The sequence below is a fragment of the Harmonia axyridis genome, chromosome 7, assembly GCF_914767665.1.
Source record: "Harmonia axyridis chromosome 7, icHarAxyr1.1, whole genome shotgun sequence".
Lineage (NCBI taxonomy): Eukaryota > Metazoa > Arthropoda > Insecta > Coleoptera > Coccinellidae > Harmonia > Harmonia axyridis.
Genome location: NC_059507.1, coordinates 4,847,906 through 4,861,166, shown reverse-complemented (window position 1 = coordinate 4,861,166; position 13,261 = coordinate 4,847,906). Strand labels below are relative to the sequence as shown.

At 32.6% G+C, this 13,261-nt stretch overlaps 2 protein-coding genes and 1 long non-coding RNA gene across 10 annotated transcripts in view; 2 read left to right on the top strand and 1 right to left on the bottom strand.

The window, feature by feature from the left end:
* LOC123684000 (R3H domain-containing protein 1) overlaps positions 1-7,399 on the top strand; it is a 158,280-nt gene extending 150,881 nt beyond the window's left edge. For all 4 annotated transcript variants that reach the window (XM_045623061.1, XM_045623063.1, XM_045623060.1 and 1 more), the window contains 5 exons: positions 852-1,053; positions 2,697-4,126; positions 4,376-4,538; positions 4,616-4,784; positions 5,612-7,399. In XM_045623061.1, the coding sequence (XP_045479017.1) occupies positions 852-1,053; positions 2,697-4,126; positions 4,376-4,538; positions 4,616-4,784; positions 5,612-5,804 (2,157 nt within the window). In that variant the 3' untranslated portion in view covers positions 5,805-7,399. The remainder of the gene's footprint in view (positions 1-851; positions 1,054-2,696; positions 4,127-4,375; positions 4,539-4,615; positions 4,785-5,611) is intronic.
* LOC123684005 lies at positions 5,593-13,206 on the bottom strand. Of its 2 annotated transcripts, none has more exons than XR_006748089.1 (3): positions 13,090-13,206; positions 11,577-11,816; positions 5,593-5,733 (listed from the first exon to the last, which is right to left on the bottom strand). It is a non-coding gene; the product is annotated as an uncharacterized LOC123684005 (long non-coding RNA). The 2 variants fall into 2 exon arrangements; XR_006748088.1 differs by lacking the exon at positions 13,090-13,206 and adding an exon at positions 12,574-13,083.
* The window catches only part of LOC123684001 (protein kinase shaggy-like), a 31,562-nt gene continuing 29,336 nt past the window's right edge, over positions 11,036-13,261 (top strand). Inside the window, exon 1 of one of the 4 annotated variants that reach the window (XM_045623080.1) lies at positions 11,036-11,420. Coding sequence is in view for 3 of the 4 variants with exons in the window: in XM_045623074.1 (XP_045479030.1) it covers positions 11,327-11,420 (94 nt within the window). In the remaining variant the exon portion in view is untranslated. The remainder of the gene's footprint in view (positions 11,421-13,261) is intronic. The other 3 variants (XM_045623074.1, XM_045623078.1, XM_045623081.1) reach the window with 3 other exon arrangements.

The window sequence follows — 13,261 nt, the reverse complement described above, 5'->3', positions numbered from 1 at the left end:
ATGCTTATTACTGTACCGGGTTTTTCACCATAATTTGACCCCCCTTCAACTTTTTTACCAAAAGAAGTACAAAAAAATGTTTTCTACAAAAGTTTCACAAAATCGACTAGTGTTTTTCAAAATGATTTCACAAAACGAAATATATACAGAGTGGGCAACATATTGATAGCAACTTCATTTTTTCAAATGGAACACCCTGTATATTTTTCTATATTTGACTAGCTCTTTTTCACCTGATTTTAAATATATAACATATGTTTGTCCTTTCTCTCTTATTCTGCGTACCACAGAGTTTCAAATTTTAAGAACCACCTGGCATGCAAGCTGGCTGTTTTCAAGTGGTAGGCTGCGATAACAAAAAAAAACTCTTTTTTAAGTTATCTCGTTGGCAATTTGACTATATGTCATATCGTTGCCAACGAGATAACTCAAAAAAGAGCATTTTGAGTTATCGCAACCTACCACTTTAAAACTGATTACTGAGCATGCTAGGTGGTTCTTAAAATTTTAAACTCTGTGGTACTCAGAATAAGAGAGATAGGCCGAACATATGTTATATATTTGAAATCAGGGGAAAAAGAGCTAGTTAAATATAGAAAAATATACAGGGTATTCCATTTGAAAAAATGAAGTTGCTATCAATATGTTGCTCACTCTGTATATATTTCGTTTTGTAAAATCATTTTGAGAAACACTAGTCGATTTTGTGAAACTTTTGTAGAAAACATTTTTTTGTACCTCTTTTAGTAACAAAGTTAAAGGGGGGTCAAATTATGGTGAAAACCCCGGTACAACATAAGACACTTGTGAATATTTTGGTTCCGATCATTCATTCCTCAAATTTTTTGCAGGTAGTAACAACCACGCCTGCATCTGGTTCAGGAGCTCCGTACCAAACACCTTTGGGTCCAACTGCTTCTTCGGCTATACTAGACTCATATCCGCCCACACTGGTGGAGACATATCCTGCTCACTATTATCCTGGTTATCCCAATGGTCCTCCGTCGACGTGCTACTCTCATGCACCACCTCCAAGAGCAGTCCCATTCATAAGTGAGTATGGCATCAATTTTTTTTTCTTATTTCTTACGACTTTTCAAAGGTGAGTCTTTTTTTTAACGTACGGTAGAACTCGCAAGATGTCACTGAAATTCGCCTTTTCAAAATATGCAAATCGAAGAAGTTGGAAGAATATCATCGATGAAATATTTTTTTGTCAAGCGATAAATAAGATAATGAGTTGGCTTATTCGATTTTGAAATGGGAATTATTGGAATACTATTTTTTTCATTACACATATAAATATGTACAGGGTGTTCCTAAATTGGAGGTAAAAAGAAAAATGACAGATTCCTTGGAGAATTTAAATGAAAAAAGTCCTAGAAAATCCTCTCGAAAACGCCTTGTTTTCGATATACGGGGTGTTTCTTGTGTATCAATCATCTTCATCTTGCATATTTATTAAGGTCGATTTTTGGTCGAATGGAGTTCCTAAAAACGACTCACCTTTGAAAACATCTTGTATTGTGGATTTTAAATTTATCTTTCAATTGATACGTTCTGTTGTCACATGGCAATATGAAACTCCGATAAAGTATTTATTTTAGCAATGATATGACATTAGCAGTCGTTGCCAGACTATAAAAACAATAATTCTACTTCTTAAAATCAAATTTTGAATAGTGCATTGTATAGGGTGTTCTTTTTAGAGCTATAGAACTTTAAATTGCAATAAAACAACGGTGGATTATTCGATTGACATGAATTTCATTTATCCGCAAGACAATCTTGTGGCATTATATTTTGAATATGATTTCTGGCAAATGACCGCCACGGCTGGCTCGGATGTAGTCCAATCTGGACGTCCAATTTTCGATTACTTCTTCCAACATTTGTGGCCGTATATCGGCAATAACACGGCGAATGTTGTCTTCCAAATGGTCAAGGGTTTGTGGCTTATCCGCATAGACCAATGACTTTACATAGCGCCACAGAAAGTAGTCTAGCGGTGTTAAATCACAAGATCTTGGAGGCCAATTCACAGGTCCAAAACGTGAAATTAGGCGGTCACCAAACGTGTCTTTCAATAAATCGATTGTGGCACGAGCTTTGTGACATGTTGCGCCGTCTTGTTGGAACCACAGCTCCTAGACATCATGGTTGTTCAATTCAGGAATGAAAAAGTTAGTAATCATGGCTCTATACCGATCACCATTGACTGTAACGTTCTGGCCATCATTGTTTTTGAAGAAGTACGGACCAATGATTCCACCAGCCCATAAAACGCACCAAACAGTCAGTTTTTCTGGATGTAAAGGTGTTTCGACATACACTTGAGGATTAGCTTCACTCCAAATGCGGCAGTTTAGTTTGTTGACGTAGCCATTCAACCAGAAGTGCGCTTCATCATTAAACAAAATAAAATGGACGTAGTGCGCGATACGTATTCCGCACAGAACCATTATTTTCGAAATAAAATTGCACTATTTGCAAGCGTTGTTCAGGCGTGAGTATATTCATGATGAATTGCCAAACCAAACTGAGAATAAATCACTCTACAGCTGTTAAATCGGTCGCCATCTTGAACAGTAATGCCAACTTAAAATTATATACCTCTAAAAAAAACACCCTATACATTTATCAAATAAATAAATATTCTCCAGTGAGTGAATGATTCTAATCCATGTCATTTTCAGACGGTGCTTATCAAAATTGTCCTTGTCCTATGCAGTCGTGTCCAAAAAACGGAGTTACTGGACCTCTTATTGGTGATAGTAAGAGGTCTAGTGCCCTCCCCAAAGGCAACATGCCAACTCTGCCACCTGTAGCCTTAGCTCTTCCAAAGGAGCCAACCAGCGACGGACCACCAAGTCCTGCCAGAGGATCTGCTGGGATGCCACCACCACCCTCCCCCGCTGGGGCCACCTACCAACAACAGCCTACGCCCCCGGCCAAACAGGAAAGCATATCACCTCAAAACCAGGTACCAGTCGAGAAAACAAGGAGAGCCAGGGTTGGCAAGGCCATGGTCCGCAATAACATCCACAACACCATGTTACTGATGTGTAAACCCCTCAACAGAGATTGCGTTAAGAGAGAAATCGAAAGTCCTAAAGAAAAGGAAGTAATAATTGTGCCTGACAAAGATGTTGCCTTAAAAATCGATTCAAACGTTTCTGCGAAACTAGAAAAGTCATCTCCTCCTAGAATTGGTGATGTAGATGATTTCTTGGAGAGTTTTATGGCAGAACCAGTTCTGCATGAGCCAGCTCAGAAAGTAGAGGAAAAACCTGCGGAACCTCCAAGGGAAGAGGAAACAGTTCTCGAACCAGTCTTGAGTACCGTAGGTGAAAATGTCAAGGTGAAAAACATGAAAAGAAAATTATCTCTGAGTGTCGAGACCAAAGAAGACACCACCAACGACCCAGCTAAAAAACAAAAAAAAGAAACTAATATGAATGGTTCCTATAAAAATCTAATAAAGAAAAATACAAGTAGCGTTAAAATCAATAATGGCAAGAGGAAACTCATCCAAGAATCAAATAATGTACCTCTTAAATTACTTTCTAGAGCTTCTGTTATGAAGCGAAGAAGGGAACAAAATAGACGTAATCTTTGTTCTTCGAATAATACAGTAAACACTAAAAAACCTAAGCAAACTAAATCAAATCCCGCCTTAGTAATCGATAGTAACACAAAGCAGAACTGCAAAACTTTGGAAGTGGAAGCCTCGAAAGAACCAACAGAAATCAAAGAAAACAAACGGGGCGCACAAGTCTCAAAGTCTAATCAAAAACTGTCGGCAAGTTTGCTGGACAATCTTATCGCTAAGAATAACGTGGACAGGACAATTGAGTGCGTGGTAAGTGACGCAATCAGGACAAGCGGTACACCTAAAAAAACTGAGAAAGTAAAAGAAATCAAAGAACCATCAGTGCCAACACCAGTGTCTGTGAAAAAAAGTACAAAAAAACCGTGTAAACAATTGGTTAGTAGGAGAAAATCAAAGTGCAAAAATGTGGCAGAAGTTGCTCCAACCAAACCGTTTAAGCCTTTGGGTTCTCTCAGGTGGTCGAACGGATGGAATTGGGAAGGGAAATCTTTCGAAGCAAAAGTCTTCTTTAATGTAAGTTTGCACTTTTTTGTTTGCTTCATGTAACTAGCGTACTTTTCCTTCAAAGTCTTTCTTGAGTTTCCATAACATTTTTGCTCTTTGAGTAATTGCTGATCTGAACTCTTCCTATTTCCTTTCAGAGCCTCGATTGTGTTCTTTGATGAAAGCAATCGGACTGAGAGTTCCTCTCAAATTTTGTGTTGATCCTTTTTTCCTATTTTTCTTTTTTCAATAAATTAAATGTGATTTCTCATTTTTCAGAGTGATGAAACAACCGTGATCAGGAAATGTTACTCCTCCATGCGTCATCACTCCGGAGATCTGATAGAAGTAAAAGACTGTGTACTATTGAAGGCAGGAGCTAGAAGAAATGAACTTCCTTTCGTTGCTAAAATCGCTGCCTTATGGGAGAATCCTGAAGATGGTAAGTTTTGAAAGATGAAGAAAATAGAAATTTTCATCTCGTTCTGTGAACAAACTCAAAGAGATACATTTTTCTAGGTGAGATGATGATGTCACTTCTCTGGTACTACAGGCCGGAGCATACTGATCAAGGACGGCAACCAAATGACCAACCTGATGAAGTATTTGCTTCTCGACATAAGGACTCAAACAGTGTAGCTTGCATCGACGATAAATGTTATGTGCTCACATATAATGAATACTGCAGGTAAGATATCGAAATTCTTCAGTTTATTTCTCCCAAAATATTCAATTGAAACCGAACAGAATTCTGCGCGATTGAAACAACAGCGCCATCTACAAGCTATCCATGTAATCTTATTCGATGCCATCTATTGGCCATTATCAACATTATTTATGAAAAGTTCCAACAGATGCCGCCCAAAAGAAAATCAATATTATCTCTTTCGATATGTAGGAGCAGTTCTATTTTAATTGAATACTTCCAATAAATTGTTCGAATTGTAGTATTTACACTTTACTTTTTGGACTGAATTCACAAACCGAATAAAAATAACTGTTTGCCCATTGTGCGTCCCCCGGAGCTTTTTTTGAATGTTATAGCAATTAGATCCATGAAATTTGATGTAGTTATGCACTGCATAGATCGTCTGTTATCAAATTTTAAATCATAATAACTATTTCAAAATTCTTGGCTGCCTTAGTTTTCAAAATATATACCCCCAAAGTTGTCTTCTCAACATTAATCATATTACTGTTTGCTTGGATTGCTTGGAAGGTTCGACAACAAATCATGGAAAAAGGAAATTTTATATTCAAATTTGTCTAAGTATTAAAGATGAAGTCAGATCTTTTCATTGAAATTTACAATTCTCTCTGTTCCCTAAAATTGGGAATATGTAATAAAATTATCATATTAATTTATATTGATATAATTATATTAATAATTTTTTTCGTTGAATTAATAATTCATAATTAATTAATATCTTGAAATAGGTTCAATAATTCGTTGTTTTCAATAACTCACATATGTTTAATTTAGCAACATATTTTCATTCAGATTTATTTCTTTAGGTACAGAAAAAGAGTTCGACAGGTAGAGGAGGGTATTGAAGAACAAAGTTCTACTTGCATTCCAACGTCTGAACCATATCCGAGATCTTACCGCCAGCCTCCTCAGAATCTCAAAATATCGCCTGAAATGGTATTTTTCTGCAAAAGAGTATATGATTTCCGACAAAAGAGAATCATGAAAAATCCTTCATAACTCATTTTCTCACAAATAATTAATGTAAATCGAATTTCTGTTAATATTTGTTATGTTATTTTATATATAGTATTTAAAATAATATATTATTGCATTGCATAAACTTATGTAAGATCTGGTTCTTCTGTAGGAGGATTATCGTCATATACAATAATAATTATTTTTTGTTACTGAAATTTCGTAATCCATAGAACATATATCGGATATGGATTGGTAGTCATGTATTTATTTTTTACATCTTTTTTTTACAATTTTCGGTTAAGTACTTTTTACCTCAAAGATTATATAACATGACAATAATCCAACTCAAAAGGTCTTAATCGATCATTACTGCTAAAAAAAAATCAATCAAAAACGCAAATTTCAGTTCAAGGTGCTGCAGAATAACTGTTTTAAAGAAATCAAACTATCAAGTTAAAACAAAAGTCTTTCGGATTTTTAAAAACATTTGATACATATACATATTGTTGAATAAAAGAGGGAACATTGTAAAAAAACTAATTATCAATAACGTTGTATAGAAAATAGAAGAGATTATATATTTAAACAAAAAAGCATTATTCGTATTTATAAATAGCCTTTTAGAGCATGTGTAAATGGGGTGTGCTTTATAGATACTAGAGGTATCTGTCAATGTCGTCTCATACTTTTTGTCATTAATTTGCCAATATTTTGTCATAAGCCATGCTGAAAAACACATTTCTTGAATTTTTCATTCCGTGTTTTACGATTATTGAAAATATTATTTTTGTGATGAAAACTTGAAAATTCAACAAAATATTTCGTTGAAATTCAAGTTTTCATCAAGAAAATTATCTCCATATAAATATCCATTTTATAAATCGAGAGATAAAAAAAATATTTTACTGTAAAGTAATATCAATGGAACAAGCATCAATAATGGGTTTCACAAAACTTTCATTCCGTTTATTCTCATAATGAAATATTTGGAAAAGCTTAAGATCACTTGTATTCATAGGAATTTGTCGATAATTCAGTTTATTTCCGCAACGTTTTCTAAGGCGCTCAAATCAACTTACCTATGATAAAGAAAGAAAATTTATCACTGTCGTTTCCATAGAAATATGACTATTTCTTTATAAAGCGCCCCCCAGCGGAAAGAAAGAGAAGAATCGGCAATCCAAAGTTTGGAGTTTTTAGATATGTTAAATTCATCATAAATTTCAAACCAACAAAGTTGATTCGGTCAAAGTTTCTTGAAACCCACCAAAAATATCTTGTTATGTTGAAAAATTCCACTGATAACTTGAGATCATCAATTCGATTAACTATCTGGGTGCTCTCTCTGAGTTGTGCGAATGTCAGGAAATGTGTTTGAAATAGTTCCTATTTCGAACGAGCTGGCATGACGCAATCAATTGAAATCAAAATTATTGTATAGCGGAATTAAAATGATTTGATTTTTATACTTTTGTATTTGTGAGAAGTTTATTACTTCCGTAGTTTCATCAAAATGGACAACTGTAATTCTAAATTGTGTCAATTCATTTTAGAAAGTTGAAAACTGTTCTAAACAAATATATTATACATTTTTAATAGGGTCAACAATTTCAATATAAATTGTTTTAATTTTATTTCTAGTTTTTTTTATATGAATTTGAATTTTTTTTGGTTTTATTTCTTCGAATAGTTATCGTACCCTTTTACTTAAGAATATTAACTTAGTGGATATCCGGGTATATCTTAACGAAATCAGTATTCTTTAAAAAAAAGTTCCAACACTAGACAAACTAAACGCCAAAATTGCTTAACATTTCATGATGGAAATAGTCGAATTCCTTTTCATTGTCGAAATTCCCATCTCGTTTTAATTGATCATCGTTTAATATCGATTTATGCTATTAGTACAAAAATATATAATTGTTTGTTGAAGTATAATTTTGATTGTAGGAGTGATTAGCTGAAATTTTATACTATAAAATTTCTTTCAATAAAGTCATATCTGTAATGAATTTATTTATTCAAATTTATACAGTTCATTGAAAAGGTATGTACCAGCATTTTAAAATTTTAACTTTTATAATTATGAATTGTTTCTTGAACTAAGTCGTATTTGTAGTTTTGTTATGTATTCTTCGAAATAAATAGATCATTATGTAATTAGTTATTTTCCTTCAGCATATTTTATAAATTTTAATATATTTGTACAGCTTTGGAAACTTATGTGTAGTTAATTTTTAGCCAAAGTTAATCTTTACTTTTATTTATATTTATTGTGTTTAAATATTAATATATTTGTATTTGTAACCTGTAGTTTTTCATTCTCCCTTCCCTGCAGAAAATATCGTAGAAGTTATAAGTAGTTCTTTTCTCATCTCATTATCTTTTTACGTTTTCACATAATTATTACTATTTTCAAGTAGATATTTCACTGTTTTGATCCAATTATATCAAAAATGTAAATTAAATTCTGGTTTCCAATAAGATAATTGAATATCAAAAAGCCTAGGCGGTATAAATATCCGAAGTGAATGTTTATCTAGTATTTTTAATTGATATCTCCTAATCTCTAATTTTATTCAAATATACTGGAAATTTACAAAGGTATTGGAAATTATATATATATATATATATATATATATATATATATATCGGGTGTCCCAAGGTGAGTGGCCTATTAGATTATTATGGAAACTATTGATGGTAAAAATTTCAAATTTTGTGGATAGATATTTGGCCATGTTAGGTACATTTTTAAAATAATTTCACATTTCCAGTGTTGCCGGATGTACCACAATTTGGCAACAACTTTGTTATTTTGAATAGGACATCCGGTATTTCTATTTTTTTTATGATACTCCATAAAATATTAAATCTATTCACTCTTACTTTTCCATTCCTATCTTCAACGGTTTTTGAGTTATTAATTATTTTTCGAAATTTTTGATCAAATTGGCGTATTACGAAAATGACTCTAGTTCGTTCAATATTTGAGATTTAAGTCAGAAATTTTGCAAGTCGTTAGATATTGATCTGATCTGTGTCACTGCTCTTGAATTATGGTTGTCAATAATACAGGACGGACCAAAAAAATTCATCATCTGCCAAGTTACAAAATTGTGAAAAAGTCTATTTTTTCAAATTAGACACCTAGTATATTTTTCTATTTTTGGAATCAGTACAACACACTCTACAATTTTTCTATTCACGTCCCTATACCTATCTCAACTGGATTCCGAGTTATATGCGATTATTAGATTTCACATTGATTCAATAAGTGTTAGTATATTTTGTATTGTTATGTTCTCTATGTGGTTCATAGATCGATATATCAATGAATCAGTTCAATCCATAAATGTCAAAATAAACAATAATTGCCTAACAGGTGTTTTGTTCCGAGGTTTTTCTATAAAAAATGGCTCAAGAAAGATATACACATATAACGCATATAACTCGGAATCCAGTTGACATAGGTATAGGGACGTGAATAGAAAAATTGTAGAGTGTGTTGTACTGATTCCAAAAATTGAAAAATATACTAGGGGTCTAATTTGAAAAAATAGACTTTTTTACAATTTTGTAACTTGGCAAATGATGATTTTTTTTGGTCCGTCCTGTATTATTGACAACCATAATTCAAAAGCAGTGACACAGATCAGATCAATATCTAACGACTTGCAAAATTTCTGACTTAAATCTCAAATATTGAACGAACTAGAGTCATTTTCGTAATACGCCAATTTGATCAAAAATTTCGAAAAATAATTAATAACTCAAAAACCGTTGAAGATAGGGATGGACAAGTAAGAGTGAATAGATTCAATATTTTATGGAGTATCATAAAAAAAATAGAAATACCGGATGTCCTATTCAAAATAACAAAGTTGTTGCCAAATTGTCGTACATCCGGCAACACTGGAAATGTGAAATTATTTTAAAAATGTACCTTACATGGCCAAATATCTATCCTCAAAATTTGAAATCTTTACCATCAATAGTTTCCATAATAATCTAATAGGCCACTCACCTTGGGACACCCGATATATATAGCTTGAATAAATGAAAAAAAAGTGAGATGATTCTTTAACGAAAAATGAGTACCGTCTTCTATCTATATAAAAAAACTTATTAGATCAACATCAGTTTAGGTACATCTCCCTAAAGAGGGCGCCAACAAAACGTAGTTTTGATTTCCTTTCAACGAAAATTATAAGAAGGCACTCTAGAACTTGTATTTCAAGATTGCTGGATTCAATTTTAATGAATGAGGTCTCTCGTAATTTTGCATAAGATTTTGCCAGAAAAAAAAATTATTTATTTTCAACTGCATGTTATGAATTATTTTTCACTCAGAAATCTTTGATTTTATTGAAAAATTACAAGAGACCTTATTTATTTAAAGTAAATCCAGCTATCTTGGAATAAATTGTTTTTAAACGGTTCGAAAGAGAGTAAATAGTTTTAGTTCTTGAGTGCTGTCGCATTTGTAAAATATGTCTGACTTATTTAATTTTTATAATTGCTTTCGAATGAATCAGGTTAGAATGAGTTTTTAAATGATTCAATATAAATGCAGAAAAAAGTTTGTAGAAAACAAGTTTAAGAAGTTAATTTTTCTACTTTTTACAATTGTAGATGAACACCTTTACGATATTTGTTGAGGCATTTGCATTTCTTCTTGTAATTTTTCTTGTTTTTATGAGAAAATCGAATAACTGCCCTTTTTACTGGCTGTATCTAAATAGGGTTTAATCCAATAATTTTTTTTCTTTATAAAAGTTCCCCTTCTTTTTGGACAAAAATCCTCCTTAAAATTATTTATTTATTACTGTTTATAGAGATTGCTCATGAAGAAATATAAAATAATATTTACAAAAATATATGTCTCAACTATATCAAGTGATTGAAGTATTCATGTATATTATATTGATCATTTTCAATATAAATAAATTCTTTGAGACTTCAATTTCAATATCTAATACAATTTTTAATTGGAAATAGTCGGATAAAGTATTGCGACGTTATCTTTCAGACCATTAGAGCTAAACGTTTCATGTTCAACATAATTTATCATCCTTGTTATCATTATTACTGCAGTTTATTAAACAAAAATTCCCGAAAATCGAAATAGAATTTATTTGAACTTCGCGGGCACTGCGACAATCAGGTGATTCAATACAGAGTTGCTAAGCGCGACCTAGAGATGACGCAGTAGGTTCTAGGCAAATGATCGAATGCAAGAATCGGGAGTCTCCGTGAAAACAGAGAGATAAGTGATTGGTCCCGACGCTGCCCGAACGGGTCAATGTATAATGGGAATCGAGAGAATGGACGAAGCCCCTTGCAAATGAAAAATGGTTCAAAGACTGCGTTGATTAACAAATATGAGGTGTTTTTGTGTATTGTAAGTGTTAATGAACATTGGTGCGCGATAGCCGGACTATTGTAGTCTTTAAATGTTATTTTAAACCAAGAGACGAAGTGTTCGCGGATAAGAAGGGTGTCATCGAGAAATGTGATAGGTCTACGAGGTTTTTTGAGTTAGAGAATTAATTAAAAATATGAGTGGACGCCCCAGAACAACGTCTTTTGCCGAGGGTAATAAGCAACCCTTGAATCCTCCAATAGGCGGTATGAAGATTAGCAGTATAAGTAGTAAGTACCCTATCTAGTGACCCATTGTATGACGTTGCAGAGCCGGAGTACTTAATGACGTTCAACATGGCTGCTATGCTCTAACTCTCAGAGCTCGACATTTATTTAATGCATTGTTCTTTGAATCTCATAAGGATTTCTTTTCATATCACTTACGTTCTCAAATTATCGATCACCTTGGAGAATTTTTCATATCGTAGATTGCAGCTGTCTTATTTGCTCTTGAGATCGTTGCACTTGATTCAGGGTCGACGTTTTTTGTTCATTTTGCATTTATTTTATTTGATAATGCAAAATTGCACACCCCCGTTAGAAAAATTTAAGGTGTGCCATCCTCATTTCGACCCTTCAAGTATGTTCTATTTCTGTCGACCCAGGGAACACCCCCCTCGGCTCCTAAAATCCGATAAAATTCAACCAGATTTTTCAGTTTTTAGATTTCTCCATATTCTGATGTTACGTCAATTGTATTCTACTTTAACCATCGTTTATGATATTCAAGTTGCTTTTTATTCAGTTCACCGAGTTTATAAGACACGAATGACAGTTTCATGTAAAACATGTTTCCTTTGTTGAAAACTTTCTTTTGTAAATATTTTTCAAGAAAATTGTCTATTTAATTTGATTTTTGGTTTGTAGTTTCTCCTAATTATCGGAAAGATTATTATGAATGCTTGTAAATATTTAAATTGATAGAAATATTTCAATCAATAAGAACAAGGAATAATGTAGATAAGAAATTTGTTGGAATAATCATATCTGCAGAAAAGTTTATCAGTTTGCTGATGATTTATTCAAATTAAATTTTTATTACGTCTTACCCTTATGTAAGACTGGACAAGAATAAGGTTCTTCTATGTTAAAATAACTTAAAAGTAACTCAAATTGATAATAATAGGTAAATGAGCTAGAAGTTGGGTATACCTGTTTTTTATTGGAATAATTTTTTCAGTTCTAGTGTTAGTTATAAAAATCAATATTGAAAAATTGTAAAACGTAATATTCAGAAGACAATTCTAGGACAGCATGATAATCTCTAGACTCTAGAGAGAAAAAGCTAATCTGTGAACCTTGTTTGATTATTGTTAAACGTCAAAACGTCTGAATATTTCTTTATAGGAATAAGTTCAGTTTTAATCAAATGAATAATTACCTTCGACATCTCTCTATCTCTGCTACTTATAGGTAGGTATTTTAACTTCTAATTGATGTGAATTTGACGAAATTTTTGACGGATCCACTTTCATTTTCTGTTATAGATTCGTAATTTTGCACTAACCAAATCAGATAGTTTCGGTTTAGAAAAACTGTATGAAGGTTCGAGCAAATTTTCGTTGTTGATCCTAGCATGATCAGAACCATAGAAAATTCTAGCAGAATATCGAAAAAATTCTACAACTTACGTGACAACAGATGCCAGATAGGTATTTAATATTGAATTCGTAAAATAACTACTCTTTTGCCAAATTTCACAAAGATTATGTTTATGAACCATAATACAAGAATTTTATTTCCATCGAAGGCCCCGAAAGAATATGGAAAAAAAATGAGGGCTTGAAGTTGGGAGTTTTCTTTTTTTATGTTCACTGCTTATGATTGTTTACAATTAAAATAGTAACATGTGTGTTCCAGGGGAGTGTGTTAATACTAAAATAAACTTTATTTATACCTGCTTCCTGTTAGTGTTGGAATTATATCATCGAGACCTGTTTTGAAGGGTCAATTTTTGTAGAGATTTTTCGAAAAGACCATCACATCGCAGAGGTTGACTGCATAAATATTAATGCGAATGTTTAAGCGCAAATGTCGATATCAAATGTACATCGATAAAGAAGAAATCA